At 40.0% G+C, this 19,810-nt stretch overlaps 1 protein-coding gene across 1 annotated transcript; it reads right to left on the reverse strand.

Moving 5' to 3' along the window:
- Window positions 1–795: 795 nt before the first annotated feature.
- Window positions 796–11,323, reverse strand: LOC104958830 (LIM domain kinase 1). The gene is made up of 15 exons (XM_010786641.1): window positions 11,118–11,323; window positions 8,647–8,785; window positions 7,740–7,849; window positions 7,399–7,566; window positions 7,150–7,255; window positions 6,451–6,713; window positions 6,178–6,367; window positions 5,969–6,055; window positions 5,061–5,192; window positions 4,925–4,984; window positions 4,770–4,835; window positions 3,853–4,039; window positions 3,160–3,215; window positions 2,904–3,061; window positions 796–2,315 (listed from the first exon to the last, which is right to left on the reverse strand). Exons 1-15 carry the CDS (start codon window positions 11,159–11,161, stop codon window positions 1,721–1,723), a joined length of 2,361 nt encoding a protein of 786 aa, XP_010784943.1. The 5' UTR covers window positions 11,162–11,323; the 3' UTR covers window positions 796–1,720.
- Between the last annotated feature and the right edge of the window lie 8,487 nt (window positions 11,324–19,810).

The following is a 19,810-nucleotide window of genomic DNA, read 5'->3' on the forward strand; positions in this document are numbered from 1 at the left end:
ACTGCTACTACCTACTTGTTCATATTAATGAACATTGCGCCAACCCTTATATGACATTTAAGCTAGTTTCCATCTCTTTGGCCCTAGGCTAAATTAACCCGGTTTAGGACTGTTTTTCCGAAATGCAATGGGAAGAACCTTCGGATAAATCGTAAAATTCACCTCAGCGTGGTTGTCCATGTTGTCCATGTTAACTTTTTAGCTAGCTCTTATTTATTAACTTCTCAACTGTTCGCTTGATTGCTGAGTTTATTTTTGAAAAGTAACGGTGGGCTAGTTGCCGTTAGTCCTCGATTAGCCCTTTGTCATGTTTACAGATGTTTACAGATGTTTCTGTTTAACATTTTACCAAGGTCGTTCACATCAGTATATATTTATTTTTATTAAATTACAGTTGTGCTTTTATATGTTCACAGCTCAGTATTTCAGACAAAGTGTAAAACGTTTAAACAGAAAATACACAAGGCATTGTTATAAATAATGCACAGTGCAGTGTATTTTACAGTAGCCTACAAAGTAGGGCTGCTCAATTAATCGTATTTTAATCGCAATTACGATTTTGGCTTGCAACGATTATGAAAACAACATAATTGAAATTAAACGATTATTATTATTATTATTTATTTTTTTATTATTATTGCGTTTTTCAGTTGAATTATACTTAAAACTTCAGGGTAATACAACTGTTAAAAAACATACTGTTTCACATTTTTTTTTAAATCTAAATTGACGTTTTTCAAAGTAAAATGGATAATCGTTTTTAATAATCGTGATATCGATTATTGACCCAAATAATATAGATTATGATTTTTGCCATAATCGAGCAGCCCTAGTACAAAGTGCCATGTGTTTCACAGATTCTCACTGGAGCCCAAAGGATGATTTGGCCACATAATTTCAGATGACCACAGATAGTATCGCCATCATAAAGGTATTCTGATAACAGGGTTCCAAAGGGTCTTTAAACACTTTTGAAAAGGAATTAAATTAATCTAAAATCAATCTTTGAAAAGCCAAGGTAAGTAGGATACTATAAATATATATTTTAGACATTTCGAGTTAAAATCTCTGATCTATTTATAAATAATTTTCCCAATGCATCTCACATACACTGAAAACAGAGATAATGTGGTGTCTTAACACAAGGACCAAACACCAATCACACATCTCTCATCAGCTTGTTTTGGTTATTTTAAAGTTGGTCAGGAATTTTGTTCTGAGTGCCTTTCAAATTCTTAATTGCCTTAAGCTGTAGGAACCATGTGATTAAGAAAAGAGACATTTGTAGCACAAAAATGCAAAAGTTATGTTTGAGGTAGGCTATCTAAGAAACTGTGTTGCCATTAAGTAGTTTGTCTACCAGAGAGAAATCTTTTTCGGTCATGTGCTTGAATACATTTCGGACAATATACTGCTTTTGAGTTCAAATGTAACTCTGAAATATGAACGAAAGCCTGTGTTGTGGGGATGTGGTTGAAATCACATTGGTTTACAGAACAAAATGAGTCATGCACTAGCAGTTCTCATGAATCAACATACACATCTGTTTTGCTTTTAATTTAAAATATCACATACACTTGCAATGTTAGGCCTCTGCAGGTTCTCTGTATAACTTAAACTATGTAATAACTTTCCCAGTCATTTTAAAAAGGCACAATTGTCTTTTAAAAAAAATGTATTCCTGAAAACTCTTCTTCATCTTAGCCATCAAAAAAAGCAGTCAGAGAAAAGAGCTGTCCTCTTCAGCTCTGTCCCACAGCACTCTGCATGTCCTTCTCTGCCTGTTAGAGCGTCCTAGCGAAGTGTTGACCTGCAGCTGTTGTGAGGTCTCCTCCTGGACTTCTGGTTGTCCTGAGGGGTTATTCCGTTCAGAGGATTTAGTCCCATTTTCGCCTGAGTCTACGCTCGTCGACTTGCAACACGTCTTGCTCTTCTCTTGTGAGTGATCCTTACATTGTCTGCTCAAACAGGAGTGGTTGTCCTCTGGTCTCATCTCATGGTTGTCATGCTCTTCATCCGAATGTCTCTCAGGTGTGCTATTTAGATTTTGGCTCTCGGTGAGGTGATTAGGCTCCGTGTGGTTATTTGCATTGTCTGAATGTAACTTGGCGTCAGGGCTGTGTCTTTGTGTCTGTGAGCACCGGGTTTGTTCATGAGAATCAGGGGATTTATCCTGGTTCTGAGTTTGGTTTTGGTGGTTGTGGTTCATCCAGAAGCCTCTGCTGAGCTGCTCTAACTGAGAGAGCTGAGGCAACCCGATGTCCAGGTGCATCAGCAGGTTCTCCAGCCACTCCTCCAGCTTTGAAAAGGAAGGACTGAAACACAACGAGTTGTAGTGAGAAACTAAAGAGCCCTCAAATGACACATTAGTAACCTGTTCTGCACTGTAGTAGTTTAGTTTGTGGAATGCATTTCTAAGAACACTATTTGCCGTCTGTTTAATGTATGGATGCTCATACTTTAGTTTTGATACAGTCAACTTTTTACACTCTCCATCAACTGACCATAACACTTATATATTTACATTTTAAAGTGCAGTTTTCTACTGATCTTTAAACTAATTCCAAAAATTCCTAAATATAATATTGCAGTCCTTTGTGATATGTTTATCATGCAAGTTAATCGCTCTATAATGGTAAAAACAAAACAATATGTTGTTCTGTATATAAATGAGGTTGAATTGCAGTTTCTTTACAACATAAACCACCACAGCACTTCCTCTAATAATGAAACGCCTATTTGTTCTCAAACTGAAATGTACTGAATAGCTGAAATGTGATTTGAAACTAAATATAAAACCGAGGCAGGCTACTCAATCTTACTGAGCAATATTCAAACATGAATATTCATACAATGCTTTATTAATTTAGATCTGCGGTTTTACTGGATTTGTGCGTTCATACCGTTTTTCAGCGTCCATGTCACAGCAAAGCACACCCAGCGGCATGAAGGCGGGGGGGCACTGAGGAGGGTGGTACTGCTGCAGGAAGCCGGACACATTTAGCCCAAAGTCATTTGACCGGGGAAGGTAGTCGGGGTCAGCGTTCACTCTACCTATTATCTTGAGAGAAACAGAGAAAGATACGTCCTTAGCTTCACAATGGATAGTGTGCTTTTACATTCAACACCACATTTTTGGAATTCTTGAGAAGTTCTTACCTCACATATCATGATACCAAAGGAAAAGATGTCCACCCGTTCATCATAGGTTTTTCCTGAGAAGTGCAGAGGAAAGATTGCAAAATGTAAACCAAATCTGACCCATTCTGTTTTCAGGGTTTTATTATTAGACTTGTTATTTTACCATAGAATAGTATCAGGTATCCTACAGGGTTAGTTCCTTCTTTGCACATTTTATTAAAGTGCAGCACGTCTGGTATCAAGAGGCAGGTTGAGGTTAGTCATAGAGTATTTATACCTTTGTCAAACCGCTGTGGTGTAGACTCACTAGACCATATGAGAAAATAATATATCTTGACAAATTGCAATTCATTTAGAAGCATATTGTTAAAAGGAAGCAACATTTAGTGTAACATTTAAATCCAATGTGAATCTTCCCACAAAACGCTGTGAGGTCTCGCATGATTCCCAAAGATCGATTACTCATAGTCAGAAATATTTAAACATTGCCATAAAAAAGGTTTTTCAAGTGCCTCCTCTAACACAGAATTTCAAAAATGAACTCCAGGCTTCCGAAGAAATTCATAATATTGTATATTCGTCTTGTTCCATCGACTTCTAACAAGCACCATTTATTGGCTCCTAGAGATGAACAATCTGTCAATTTGGGCTCAGGTTCCCGGGGGTCCTTGATAAAGAGAGAACTGATGGCCTGGATCCATTTGCACTCACCACTAATCATCTCAGGGGCCATCCAATAGGGGTTTCCCACCACGGTGTAGCGCTTCCTCCGGTCAGGCCTGCGGAGATCTGAAAGTGTTCCCTTGGGAGGCCTTTCCAGAGAAGAGGTTTTGCTCTGATTTCTCTCCTCCTTCACCAGCCTGGCTAGTCCAAAGTCTGCCACCACCACAGACTGGTTCTAAACCACGAGAAATAGAGAAAGAAATGTTAGGAACGTTTATTTTGGGTTTAGGTCTGTGCCCTCCTAGTTTTTGACATGTGCAGGGGCGGACTGGCCATTGGGAATACCGGGAGTTTTCCCGGTGGGCCGTGCGTGGGCAGGGAAACAGGGTTCAGGGGGAGTTGCTGTACCCGTAGGATAGAAAAGGGGGAAGTGACGTCTGACTCAGAGGTAGCGCGGCTGTGGAGAAGAACGTGTTGCCCACATTCTGTTACTGAGTTTAGGCTAGTAGGTTTATTGTTTTGGGTGCAGTCACTTTTGCCTCCACTTGCTGTTCAAATAAATGTTCTGTTTACAGTTCTGTTTCATATGGGTGTTGAGAGATGTATCCATAGATTTAGTCCCTAATTTTGCTCTCAAAGTGCACCAGGTTGATGCATTTAACTTCAACATTTAAAAAATAATCTTCCCGGGGGAGCATGCCCCCGGACCTCCCTAGAGGAGGTGAGGTCCACCACCTGCCCACACCCCCTGTCGAATTGTCTCACCCACATTGAGGATGCTTCCTACACCCATGTTTTATTCCATGCGTCAAGTTAGGCAAATTAGGTCCAAATGTTACATGCCGCCCATTAAGTGGGCCTGTCTGTCAATTAATCTCCGGGCCACTTTTTCCTCCCAGTCCGCCCCTGGACATGTGTGTGCATCACAAAGTGAACATGAGTGTGTGATGGAACCACTTTTTTACCTCTCTGACCAGGCAGTTGTGTGAGTTAAGATCTCGGTGAATAACGTTCATGGAGTGTAGATAAGCCTTAGAAGGAGAAACGTTGTATACATTAAGGAAAGTTGGTACTAGATAAGGGAATTATTTATTTGGGATATTAACCTAGAAGGACTCACCATTCCAGCTGCAATGTCTTTAGCATAACCCACTCTGACACTCCAGGGGAAATCTTTGTCCTACAACAACAAGAGATTCACCATCATACTGTGTCTGTGAACCTTGACAGAAACACTAAGCTTTTTCTTAACTTACCATTTTAATGATGGTCTCTCTGAGAGTTCCTCCCTGGATGTATTCAGAGACAAAGTTTATCCGTTTGTCTTTATAAAACAGTCCAATGAACTTTAAGACATTGGGATGGTCCATACAGCGCATCACCTTCACCTGAACACATTGAGAAGAAACGTGGTTAAACAAATACTTAAGGCCATTGTAGCAACGTGAAAAATAGCTCTAATGATAGTGACCTTTTCACCCTCTTGATGATGTCAAATGGATTTTAAACCATGCCAGTGAATATTCATGGTTGGTTGAGTGTGCTTTGTGAGGTCACCCGTTTGAAATGTTATCATTTCCCATTGAATGGCCAGTTGATATAACATTGTAATTCTCAGATGGTAAGCTCTGTCACTTTTGAAAGTGAAGCCTAACAGGTTCACTTTTATGTGGTTAATGCTTGTGTAAATTGAAACAAATAACAACTTGTTTTAGCTTTAGGAAAATATTATGACTTGGTTACCTAGCTTACCAATGTTACGTACGTACATATACATGTTTTGACTTCGGGTTTACCAGGGGACACAAAAAGTCTTATTATTTAGGGTCCTTTGTTTGACCCAAATGCCACCGGTCTACCTCTACAAACTCAGTCTTAATACTATTTCCTCCTTCGCTGCCGTCACAATTGCTGATGTGACTAGAGGAGGTGGAGTCTTGGTACTTGTATCAGTCATCAACCTTTTAAATAGATCATCACAGGCCTTCTGAGCCTGCTAGTCGGTGTAGCAGGCCCCATCTTTATCTCCAAACTAAATCTACCTACGGGTACTAATACAAATAACCTGAACCATCTGACCATCTGAGTCTGATAACGCCTCCAATGGGCTGATTACATTTGAATCTGTTAATGGTGTTGACTCCCTGCTTTGATGAACACTTACTTCCTTCAAGAAAGTCTTCTGCGTCTCCTCATCAAACCGTATCAACTCTTTCATCACCATCACCTCCCCTGTCTCCTGATGTGTTACCTTGACAAGCAAGAGGTTATTCAGAAAGCTGATTAAAAATACTTGGTGTCAGTTTTTACAAATGGTATGAGAAAGTCATCCATATTTTATGAAAGAGACGATGCGAAGGGAAAAAGTTGTACCTTGACAGCCTGTCCAAAGAAGCCCTTGCCAAGCACTTCTCCATGGATGAGGTCCGAAGGTCGGAAGATGCGATGAGTCCGATCTCCAGGGTCCGCACGAAGAGACTCGGAGCGAACCATTTCTCTTCTATGAGATAAAAGTGACAGAGCTCCAGGGGACAGAGGAGACTTATCTATACTACAGCTGCGCCTGAGAAAGAAAATAGAGACTCAGTCAAAGAAAATATAAATGAATGAGCAATGACTTAAGAAAAGATGAAATACATGACTTACAGAATGTGTCTAGATCTCATTCCTTGGTGCTGAGGTGGTGAGAGGCTCACCCTGATTGGTTCTTCTGTCTCCCCCCCTGGACTCGGCTCTTCCTCTAGACTTGGGAGTTTATGGGTTGAAGAAAGTTTTTCACAGACACACGGTTCAGGACAGCTGACGTTGTCCGGGGGATCGTTTGAGAGAGGAGGGTCATCAGGAGACTGTGGGTTGTGTTCAATGGTCAGCTGCAGCGGTCGGTTTGTGTCCTGGATCACACAGTTTATCTGGAGGCAAGCATGTGGTGGTGACCTTTGTGGACATAGTAGTCTTTTTATTGTTTTCTTGCAGATGCCAAGGAGTGTATCTACTTCTACTACTCAAACATTATTTATTTTTGCATCATTTTGAAAGATAACATAACGTGGTTAAGGCTTCTCTTTCACCTAAGAGAGCATAATGTCAAAGGGCACTGAACGAAAACTCATAAAGATTCATTTAACATAGAATAAAAATGTGTATAAGTAATCTTATAAATTCCACGGTAAAAACAGCTTAATAATAATAATGATAACAGCAATAATTATAGTAACAATATTATTTGTATAACTTCACCTAAAAGATCTTGACTTGAGAAATACGCAAGACTTCTAACCCATAGTGTAATTACTTCTCATTTAGTCATGACATCATGGCTGAATATGTGTGAGGTTTGAGGCCTACCTCGTCAGGGGAAATGTTGAGGACGGGGATGCCGTTTACCTCCAGAACCCGGTCCCCCATGTGGACGGAGGACAGCAGCTCAGGGCTGAGGGTGGAGGAGTCTAACCTGGGGGAGAATTACAGTGAGGAAATTGTTGCGAGCTAAATGGGATAAGACAGAAAATTAGCCAGGGATTTTAGATCAATCTTTAGGTTTAGTTGTATTTCAGCGCTAATTAAATGTCACTCTTTGTCATGTCTTAGACTCACCCTGTCACGGTGACAAGAGGGCCTTTCTCCTGGCTGAGGTCAGTGGCTACAGACAGGCCTCGTCCAGCATGGGGAGGGAGAGACACCAGCGCCACCGTGTGTGGACGCTTGGTGAGGGAAGAGGCTGACCTCTCAGCGGATACTTCACCCGGACAGAAGCAATGGCCACTACAGAACAAACAAATCAAGAGGTAAACTAAGGACACTCACCAGAATCATACATCTCTATATGTGTGAACAAGACAAATATATTTAGTTTCAGAAATGTGTTCAGGCTTACTCTCCACATGCAGCAAATCTAGTTCTTTGCATGATTTCTTTCCTGTTAACTTCAAACTTACCAGTAGAGTTTTGTGCGTTCGACGAGTGTGTAGCTGTCTCCATCTCCAATGAACATTTCACAGCTCATACATGTGAAGCATTCAGGGTGGTACTTCTGCTCTCCAGCCACCTGTTTATACAGGGAGGTATTGGTAAATCACACAAAGCATAATGGGCATAATATTGATTTTTGCAAGATGATGTTTGATGGAGTGAGATTTTAGGAGTTCTCTGTGCATTCCTACATGAAGGCATTGTAGTGTCAGGATGTTTTCAGAGGATATCCTCTTGTTTGAGTGTTGAAAGAAAAAGAAACATTTACTTTCATTCCAGGAACAAACCAAGAGACAGGAAGGCTTTGAATATATGAACAGTCGGTGTAGCATGCTGAGACTCTGTATGTTGGGACATTTGATCCAGCACATTTATGGCAATATTTCTGTCTGTCAACAATACACATGTACAGATTTTGGTATTTGTCTGGCCGCTTCTTTGTACCAAATGGAGGCTTTGAATTATCAATAAAGCAGCTATTTTTAAACTAGCTCACCAACTATCAATCAATTTGTTACAAAATGTTTTGAAACGAGTGAGCTGAATAACAAAGCGGAGCATTATCATCTGAGGTGACTTTTGCTCAGGACGGTTTGTTGGGTTTTTAAATGCGATGTTGTGAATAATATAATAAATTGTTAGTGAGCACCCTCAAATTGGGGTATAATTGACCTATAGGAGAACTATATTATAAGTCAAGTCTAATGGAAATAACTCAAAGTAAATTCATGGTTTTTATTACATTATTGTACACGGCTTGAATCCTCCCTTTCGCATATGTCGTAACGTTTTAATTAATTTCTAATAAGTGAGGCCCTAATTGTAGATACAAATTAAGTCCTAACTTTCTATTTTCAGGGATTATAATGTTACCATGATGAGTCCTGTTGCGATGGTGTCTTTGCAGCCGTGGCAGTGCTCTCCATAGCGGGCCCAGTAGTGCTTCTTGCAGTAGAGCTGTCCCTCTTTCTCATAGTACCAGTGAGACAAGATGCAGCCACATTCACAACACCTAGAGAAGCATGGGAGCAGGGAATAGACAGAGAAGAAGGGCAAAACAAGAGAAAATGGAGAGTAAGATGATGGATACTTCAGAGGTGTGTTCGAGCAAAGTAACGTGATCCTCATCAGGGTTTGAACACGTGAGACCTGTGAGGAAAGTCGACCTGTGAGCTTGTCACAAACGCTATCTGGGACAACACTTCCAGGTCAGTTGGACTTTAAATGATGGAGTGAAGCCACTTGTTTTTGTTTTTCTTAACACAGTCTTCTATGCCACTGATACCCATCTCCTATCCTCTCTTGAACTTGTTTACCCTGCTCGTGTTGAATGACAGAGGGATGCTTTTATTAGTTACAAAGTTGCATGGGACATCAAGCTGCTGGTGTTTCTCAGCACTGGCCTGGAGGAAATAGAGTTATCTTCACCACAGGGATGGTGTTGAAACCATGTCTTTTCACTGAACTGCTGATGTCACTGTGACAGAGAGTATTTAGTCAAATGCCAAATTAAATTTGCTTCTTACAAAAGGACTACTCATGTAGGCTCGCTGATCAGTCACATGTCTAAACGTAATGTTTTTTCCCATCAGCACCCCCACTCGTATATTGCAAAAGAGAGCATAACAAAGCAATATCATTGCCACAGTTTAAAAAGCATTAGTTCTCTAAATGCAGTGCAGCATGCTCACTTTTGGTTCTTTTTTAAAATCAGCAAAACAACTTTCAATGTCATTCCGGCCTCAACTGAATGAAGAATAGTACCTATTTACTACAAAAACCTGCTTCCTTATTTCTTCAACACTACAGCTGCCGTGGGAGGGGACTTCCTAGTCAGAATGCAGATCCCTGTTTCCTCTCTCCTAACCTCAACTGTAAACGCCAGGCTGGTCTTACAATAGAATGAAAAGGTGGCTTTTGTATTAACAATGAAATGGTTGGAGAGTTCCCTCCAACATAAGACAGTTATTGACAACATTCACACTTAGAGCTGTCGATTGAACGATACGTTTTCAAATATTGAATTAATTGCCAACTATTTTAACAATCGATGAACCAGTTTGAGTTATTTCTAAACAAAAAATATATCCAATTCTCAGATTCCAGCTTATTAAATATTTATATTTTATGGGTTTTTCCTACCACTTATGAAACTGAATATCTGTGACTTGTGGACAAACAAGACATTTCAGATAGTCAGGTTTGGCTCTGGAAATAATTATCTTTTTGTACGCTTCATAGACTTAACAATTTATCTATTGAGAGAATAATCTTAAGATTAAATAACAAGTAAAATAAGTTAGTTACAGCCCTACTAAATACTCAGAACCCCTGAAAAACAAGACATTTAAAGACACTGGACTTTTAGAAAGTGATGGTCATTTCTCACTATTTTCTGAAATTTTGTAAAATAATTGAATAATCCTGAATATAATAATCAGACCCATCAATAATGCAATTGTTTGTTGCGGCTCTTAATGCAATGTTTGCCGGGGATATAGTGCTCTATAATAAGTACACTAAGTGATCTGTTAGACCTGCTTTTCATTCATTATTGTGGAAATAATTAAGTAATAAAGACAGCTGCAGTTTTACTTTTGACCTTTTGTCTTTCCTACTGTGCTGCTGGCAAAGGGTGTGGAAGGTCCCAGCTTCACATCTGCTATTCCATCTAAACATCTGGTCGTGACTCTCTCTTCTGCCTTATCTCCACACAATCCTCCCACTGACATTATTCCCCTCATCTCGCTTGTTCTGCATCTTACTCTTATCTTTAGCCACTCATAACCCCTCTGAGATCTGTCCTTGTGTCACTAAAAGTGGACACACCAGCACCTGGTGCGCATAAAACAAACATGTTCGGATGTCAGGACGTTATGGTACAGTAGGTCAAATGTTACACTAAGAATCTGATGACGTCTTCTCTTGTTATGGTTCCCTCCTCGGTCTGTCGCCCTGCAGGATTTCCTTTAAAAACAGTAATTCTTAAAAAGAAACACTTGTTTTTGATGTAATTCAATTATTTGGGTGTATCAATGGTGATATGTATGGATATTTTAAAGTACTTGTTGATGGAGGGAGGCGAAACAAACAGGCATCCACCAAAACAAAACAGTTGAGTTATGAATATGACGGCAGGCTGCTTATATGACAAAGTATTGACGGTGCCTGCTATGGTTTCATTAGCTACTCCTAAACATATCTATAGATGATGTAAAAGTAGACAGAAAACCCAAGAGCAGGTTTCTGGTGTGTCTGTGTGACAGCAGAGGGGTTTGAGGAAGTACCGCAGATGTTGAACTACTCACTCACATATCACATAAGTTGATAACAGTGTTTCTTACCGTCCTTTCGTTCCTCTCCGAAACCTCTGGTCCCGGCGTGACATTCTGCCCTGTCAGGTCGGACAACTGTCCCTCAGAAACAATCCCACAGTGAAGAGAGGAGCTTTTCAGCTGCGTTCGTTCATGAGCGGATCCTAATTGTTCTGTGCTGTGACCGGCAGCAGGCGTTGTCTGTTTTTTTGTTGTTTTGTACTCTCTCTCTCTCTCTCTTCCTGTGCGTATGATTTCCCTCTGTAGTGCTCAGAGTCGCTGTGTGAGAAAAAACCCTGACCTATTGACACCATCGTTCCCGTCTCCCTCTGCTGGCTGCCGGGACACACACACACATCCCAGTATAGAAGTTCTGCTCTGAGGTCCCTCTCCTGTTACTCTCAGTATGTAGACCGCTGCAGATACAGTTACACTCCTCAGCAGAGTCCACAGAGTTTGGAACTACATGGGTGTTTATGAGTGTGTTTTTCTCAGAATTAGTGTGAGAGTCAGTGAGTCTCTGTTTTGAAATGAGCTCTGTTCCCATCAGGGCAGACATAATCTCTTTATGAATGCCCCAATTACCTCACTGTCCTGATCCTACAGAACAGCGCTTTATTCATCAGACACAACTAACACAAGAGGGAGACTCAGTTAAAGGACAAGCATGGGGAACAGCTCAGAACTAGGAGCAAAACATTGCCATTATTCATTATAAAGTAAAAAATAAATAAAACTCGGGTTACCGATATGTCTTCCATTGTTCATTCTCCATCGCTGCTTTTGTTGTTTACCCAATTCTTTAATACTTTAGTGCGTAAACTGATGATTATCTTTAATTTCAAAAGTCCATTCATTGTTTTCAATTAGTTATTTGGCCATAAAATGTCAATGTTTTTCCCAAACCCCAACATTACCTCCTCAATGTTTTCAGGATACATTTTTCTGTCATAGTGTATGAAGAAACCCCAAAAATGTTCACATTTAAAAAGCTAATGTCAATCATAAGGAAGTTTACAGATGTATTAAATAATTGATAATGAATAGACTAATGATACATCTATAGTACTTATTGGTTGAGTCATTGCTCGCACCTGTTCTGTAAACTTCATATTGTGCTGTGTATTAAACTCTGAAGTGTAATACAGTTTAGAGTTTAACACACAACATTTCCTGAGTCTTGCAATGAGTTACCATGAAGATAATGTCAGACTGCTGCTCACACTTTTTAAGCCTGCCCATGCCGTAGCCTCACTTGTGGTCATCACACTGCATCCACACCTTAACATGTTAAAACCAAAATCTGCTTCTGATTGTGCAGCTTCCTCTTTTTACCTTGTGCCCCTTGTGCCCCAAACACCTCCCGACTGTTTCACGTGTTGTACAACAACAATTATTCTAGCTGCTTTAAAATTAAAATAACCTGACACAACAACTGTCATTGGTCATTTTTTTTATTTCAGAGATTGTCTGAAGTGTACAAAAGTGCAACATTTTCTTCATAGGCCACATAAAGAATGCAGATGTTAAAAACACATGTTGAGCTAGATATAAAGACACAAATGTAAGCTCAAATGCAACATGACAATCAATTACACTTTCTATCCAAATGACATCACATCACAATGTAGTAAACAAAGCACTTCTAGCAATACACACGTTTTAAGACTTTGGAAACACACACAAAATAACTCAAATATTTAATACTGTATTAATGCGCTTGAATTCTTAAAATGAGACTAAATAGACTTTCCTGCTCTTTATCAGCATAATTTAAAAAGACTAGCAAACGTGAACAACAGTGTTAAAGGAGGTACATTAAAAAAATAAAAACACAGTAATGAATGCTCTTCAGATGCCATTTAAATGCCATATCACGTATTCCAATCATATTACCTCACATACATCATTATAACAATGACAAATATTTATGTATGTTTACACCAAAACCTATTAGTGTTATGTAGCTATAAAACGGTGCTTATAAAGGTGTGCACAGAGTGGAAGAAGTGTTTACATCTGAGGAACTTCAGCCTCCACTGTCGTCAAAATGAAGACAGACTCGCATGTCACTAGAAAAAAATCCACTTGAGTCCATTTGGTCCACACTTTTCCCAAAATAGCAACAATCTGTTTCTTTCTCTTTATAGACTTCACAAGTGTTTGCACTTTGATGTAAAAGCTAGAAACAGTGAATTCATTTAAGCATTACATCTGCTGAAGTCCAGTCTAACTGGGTAAGGATTTTTCTGTTTTTTAAAACTTTTCGTCAGCATGCAGACAGGTCTGAAGGAGCTGCCCTGAGGGTGTCCTTGGTATCAAGATTCATGGGGATACTCACACATGAACACAAATGGTGTTCAACAACAAGAAACAAAACACACAGTTGTATTTTAGTACAGCTTCATAAGACATGTGGTACTTATTTGAGATGTTCTCAACCTGCTAGTTGGGATCCCCAGCCTCAAGGTGAATTATGGAGAAAATAAGTTGCCATTATAACAAATGTATCCCCTAACCTAACCTAGTTAAGAAAAGGTGAACATTAAAACAACATGAAAAGAACAGATTTCACAACAGCATGAAACCATGTTTTGAAGAATCCCAACCCTAACAGGTTGAGAACCATCACTCTTTTTTTAAGTTGTATAAAATCTAAGCAAATGAAAAGTGTATCATGTGGAATGTGTTGAAGCTTTAGCTCCTATGGTAGATAAGACATTTACGATCTGGATCATGCAATAGCACCACTGTTGGTTTAATGAGGTAACTTCCTGTCAGCCGGTCTCTCACTTCCTCCTTCGGCCACAGTATTTACCCTGGCAGCCGGCGCCTGAGTACAGAGCAGAGAAAATGATTATTCACATGATAGAGCATGCATACTTCAAATGTAAAAACTGTATAGATCATTCCACATGAACACATAAGTTCCCGCAAAATATTAGAATGACTGTATATGAAAAATTATTTAATATTTCATTAAAAAACGTTTGTAAACTTAAGACATCAAATGTAGTCAACTTAAGTTCAGTTAACTAAAGATAGTCCTCATCTCAGTCAAAAGGGTCCGTTTTGTTATTTACCTCGCAGCCACGTAGTTCCTGTATTTGTGGTTGTTAGACTACAGTGGGGCAATTCTTGAAGTGTCAGTTCTCCAAAAAACATGCTTGTATCAGACTAAGAGTGCAAATTCATGCTTGTACCAGACTAAGAGTGCAAATTCAAAGTTAACAGTCATCATGGTTCTTTTCAGAGGAAAAACTACGTGTGAACCTTCCATCAAATACAATTTCTTTAAACTGGAAGGAGGAAGTTGATTGCTCCGCAGAACATTCATTTAACTGAAGTTACTACAGTTAAAGTCAGAAGAAATCATGAGTATGTGTGCTGGAATGTTTCAGAATGATATCTAGGCATTTTAGTTAAGTCACACATTTCCATGAGAGTGTTTTACTGAGTACAAAGTGTAAGGTTTTACCTCTGTAACCCCTAGCTCCCAGTAATGCCTGCATGGCTGCATATTTGGCTACCATCTGTGCCTTGGCTAAAGGACATACAAGCAAAGAGAAAAGTTATTCTGCACACATACAGCCTCTTTACAATGAAACCAAGCACTACAGACTATACAAGCATACTTGACTTGATACATGACTTACATTTTCCTAAACAACTTAAAACAATTATCAGCCTTTTTAATTGTATTTTTGTCACTTAAGTAATCAATAATTCCATTGTCAAATATTCTGTCTTTTGTGCTTATGAGTAGGAAAAGCCTCAACATTTAAAACTAAAAGATTACAAGGAAATACTGTGTTATGTGTCAGTGCTACAGTAAAGCTAATTAGAGCATGCTCATCCAAGAGGTCACTGTGTGTTTTCTTACATTTTTGTCCGGCACCCGCATATCCTATAGAACAATAACAGGAAACAGAGTCATGATAAACGAAAGGTCATCTTTACAATGGTCTCGTCTTATCTCATGAATGTTTTCAATATTTAACATTTTTATTTTACGAATATTTACTGCTAATAGTTTTTAAACTTTTCAAAGAATATACTGTGGGATTAAAAAAAAAAAGGGAGTATAAAATGTTTTACCTGGATAGTTTCCACCAGCCACCCCACCAAAGCCAGGGCCAGCGCCCCCTGCTGGAACAAGACACATTACAGCAGGGGTGTCAAACTCAAATACACAGTGGGCCAAAATAAAAAAATGGGTACTAGTCGAGGGCCGGACTGGTTCAATGTTTATTTAAAAACGTATTGAAATGAACTTATTGCACATATTAAACCTGGAACTAACAAAGCTTAAATGATTGTCAATAAAAACAACATTAAACATTAAATAATCAGTTGCATTCTTTTCTTATGGCTCTATCTGCAGCTTTTCCAGAGTCATTTCTTATGATTACATTTTTCCAAAGGCCAACAACAGCTTAAAAAAAACAATTCCCCTCAAAGAAAAAAAACAAACATGCCCTGTTGTCTCAAGAGAAAAAGTGCAAAAGGAAACATCCATTTAAACTCATTGTGCTGCTCTGTGATGATAGTTCAAGCCAGATACTTGGCATCTCATCTTGGGTGCAAGTTCATCAATGTTTGGGGTCAGGCTCTGAGCGGAGGAAATCCTCAGGGTTGAGTGAAGGTGTGCGTGCAATATACCGGCGGGCCAGATGTAATAGTAATTAAAAATTATCCTGCGGGCCGAAATAAAATCCACCAAGGGCCTGATTTGGCCCCTGGGCCTTGAGTTTGACACATGTGCATTACAGCATACATACTATACATTCACTAGAAAACTATACAATATTACTCTTTATCCAAACTCGGTGTATCTACTGTATTACTCTAACATTGAAACATGTACTACCTATTGTGTGGAGGTATGGGGAAATCAATATAACTATTAGAACATTCAATGTAAAAAGGGTAGGCATAAAAAGCTTAGTCTTCGCCGACACCTTTTTGGACAATATTTATTTATTTTCCTTATATTATTAATGTATTTATTTGATCAAAATAAATTGATTCTGCTTGATTATTACTACAACACACGTCTCTTTATAGAACAGTTCATCAAAAAACAGGACAGAGATTTACTGTAATGCATTTGTTTTCAAATCTTTTACTGTTAAAATGCAAAAGAACATGCTCTTGTTTATTGTGTCAGTGCTCCTCCTAAACTGACCTGGTAAGCTGCCTGCACCTCCTCCTACACCCTGACCTGTTCCCGCAGGACCTCCTGCTCCTCCTGCTGCACCACCTGGACACACGTGAGTATAAATGCAAAGTCAGTCAAAAAGCAGAAGATAACACACAGCATTAGAACCGCAACAATTAGAGTAAATATGAGATAGATGTATGATCATTAAGCAGAGTAAAGATGGAAATAATAAACATAGAACAAAGATGGAGACAGAAGATGTTTACAGTCTAGTTTTGCCATGTGGATAAGGCTTAAAGTGTATTGTAATTCTTTGTTCTGGAAAATATCCAGTATCGTAAAGAAATTGTATCAGTAATTTTAATGGAATATGTGCATCGGTAGAGAACTTTACCTGGTCCATAGCTGCTTCCTCCCAACGATGAGCCGTAACCTGATTTAGGAGGCTTCCTGTTCCCAAGTGCTTGGCCACCAGGTCCAAATCCACCCGCTCCTCCAGGTCTAAAACCCCCAGGCCCAGTTCCAGCACCTCCTGGGCCAACGCCCCCGGTTCCAGCACCTCCTGGCCCGTAACCCAAATTGCCTGTCCCTGTTCCAGCTGGTCCATATCCTCCTGGGCCATAGCCTGCAGATCCAGCTCCAACTCCACCAGGACCAGCACCTATACCGCCTCCTAATCGTCCTGCTGGGGAACATCCATATATATAAGCACATCTAAATACTTTATTAAACAAACAAAATCATTATCCCTAATCATAACCCTAAACTCACCAGCGCCATACCCATAACCTGGAAAAAAGCAGATGAGAATCAATTACTCTTTTATATTCTATATTGAGGTTCTCCATCCGTACAAAGTTTATGAATCACCTTTAATGTGTGTTACTTGTATTATCAATACTTACCAGATTTAGAAGGTTTTCTTTTTCCGTAACGTGGGCCTCCTGGTCCGTTGCCTCCAGGTCCTGTGCCAGCGCCTCCTGGTCCGAAACCTCCAGGTCCTGTACCAGCGCCTCCTGGTCCGAAACCTCCAGGTCCTGTGCCAGCGCCTCCTGGTCCTACTCCCCCAGGCACATATCTGCCAGGTCCAACTCCTGCACCTAAAAAACAGACATAATTTAGCTTTTTCACTAAAAAGCTGCCAGAATTATATTATTAGTGAGAAAACGAGTATAAGCAGCCCGTTTCTCCTGCATATTTCAAAAATAGTTTTTTAGAAAGGCTTAATCTCGACGGTGTTGGTGAGTTTATTTAATTTCTATTCAGTTTTAATGAAGTGTGTCAAAGTAGAAACCATAACCTTGCTTTACTTTAAAGAAGGTAGAATAAGTACTGCTCTAATCTGCCAACTCAATGTTCAATTATAATTAATCTACAGATTAAGATATATAGGAATGTGTCAAGATAAAATACACAGTTGGTACACAGAACAACAAAAGTATCCATGTAGCACTCTTTGTTCTTAATAACTTTGTTCCTAGTTCTGATTGTATTTTTAGTGATTGAGGTAGTTATGATATACAGACATAGAGATAATCCGTAAACAATCTGCACATTTTAAAGTGTTTCTCACCTTGTCCATAGCCTGTTCCACCCAGAGAGGATGATCCATAGCCTATCAATAGAAGTAACCAGCATGAATATATCTTAAAACGCAACACATACAGTCATTTGGATAAAAAAAAGCGTCTAACAAGTAACATGTAATAATAATGACCTATGCCATTTCAGTAAAAAGTATTTATAAGTGTCATAATTCATGACTATTATACCTGATTTGGCAGGCTTTCTCTTCCCTAGTCCTTGACCTCCAGCAGTATAAACGCCAGGAACTACTCCGGCTCCTCCAGGTCCATAGCTGCCTGTTCCTGTGCCAACACCGCCAGGACCAAATCCGCCTGGCCTGGTTCCGGCCCCACCTGGTCCGGTCCCTCCTGTGCTTGGCCCATATCCTCCTGGTCCAGTGCCACCAGGACCGTAACCAGCAGAACCACCAGGACCAACTCCACCTGGTCCAGTCCCATAACCACCAGGCCCGTAACCACCAGCTCCTGCCCCGTAACCTACAAGCAAATATTGTTTGATTTTCAGTTCTCTGTATAAATGTTTGACTTTGTTCTCTGCATATCTGTTAAATAATATCCTACGTTTTGAGGGTTTGCCGGTGCCCAGTCCTGGACCTGTGCCGTATCTAGAAACTGAATAACAGATAGGATAAGTTAAGATAAGTTAAGGAAATACTTTAACCCCAAAAGAATACTTTGTATATCAATTGCTCACCCAGAGAGAGACTGTAAATGTTTTGAGATCGTATTGTGGTGTTTTAAGAGTAAGGTTTTGTTTTCTAAGTGTTTTTTAATCTTCGTTCACTTTGGAGGCTCGTGAGAAAAGTGTTCTTCAACGATTTAAGGCAAGGTAAATAATTGATATATGAATGATCCTTTTGGGGATCAAATATTCCTTTAACCAATATTTTAATGATGTGCTATTTAGGTCAACTTACCAACAGGACCCACACCATATCCCCCAGGTCCAACACCAGCTCCAGTTCCAACTCCGAGGGTCCCAGCACCCCCTGGACCTCCACCACCAACGCCCCCTCCTCCATAGCCTCCAGGTCCTGCACCGTATCCACCTGGGACAGCCCCATAACCTCCGGGTCCTGCACCATAGCCTCCAGGTCCTGCACCATAGCCTCCAGGACCAGCTCCATAACCGCCAGGACCGACCCTACCCTGCCCCGCGCCGAGAGTCCCATATACTGATGGAAAGAAAAAACATAACATGCATCATGTAGCTTATTCGAATCCCAGATACTGATTAAAACAGGAAGAATATAGTTGACAGTTTATCAAACCTTTGCCTGCTTTTCCCTGTCCTACTGCAGATCCAGTCGGGTAACGTAAGCCTGAGAGAGATACACCATGATTCATTGAATCTTACATTTTTAAAGAAGATGAACTTGCTTGAGTATTTAACATATGACATAATCCATTAAAAGATGCCATGATAGTGTTAGTTGACTCACCTCCACCTGGTAAAACTCCAGCTCCACCAGCACCATAGCCTGTAATGAATACAGTGTAAGCTTCATTGTAACATGTGCATGTATGTTTGGGTCACAAACATTTCAGAGATCAAAACATGGCAGCTGCTCACTTTTTCCAGGTTTAAATGCTCCTGTTCCTACTCCACCAGCCCCAGGGACCAAGCCTGCTCCTCCAGGACCTGCTCCAACTCCTCCAGGACCTGCTCCAACACCACCTTGGCCTCCAACTCCTCCAGGACCTGCTCCAACTCCGCCTGGACCTCCTGTCACCCCCCCTGCTCCACCTGGTCCACCACTTGCACCTCCTGCTACAGTCCCATCAGGTCCCTCTGTACATTTAAGAAATAAACTGATACAATTAACTTTTTTCTTTAGTAGGAACATTTTCAGTTACTACCTCTATGTGAGTCATTCCAACTGGTTATAGTAGACGTTTGATACAGATTGATGTATAAAGGTGTCAAATGTAATGCAGTCAATGTGGTGTTTACAGTCATACGGCAAAAATGG

The sequence above is a fragment of the Notothenia coriiceps genome, unplaced genomic scaffold (assembly GCF_000735185.1).
Source record: "Notothenia coriiceps isolate Sejong01 unplaced genomic scaffold, NC01 NC01_scaffold00029431, whole genome shotgun sequence".
NCBI classification, from domain to species: domain Eukaryota; kingdom Metazoa; phylum Chordata; class Actinopteri; order Perciformes; family Nototheniidae; genus Notothenia; species Notothenia coriiceps.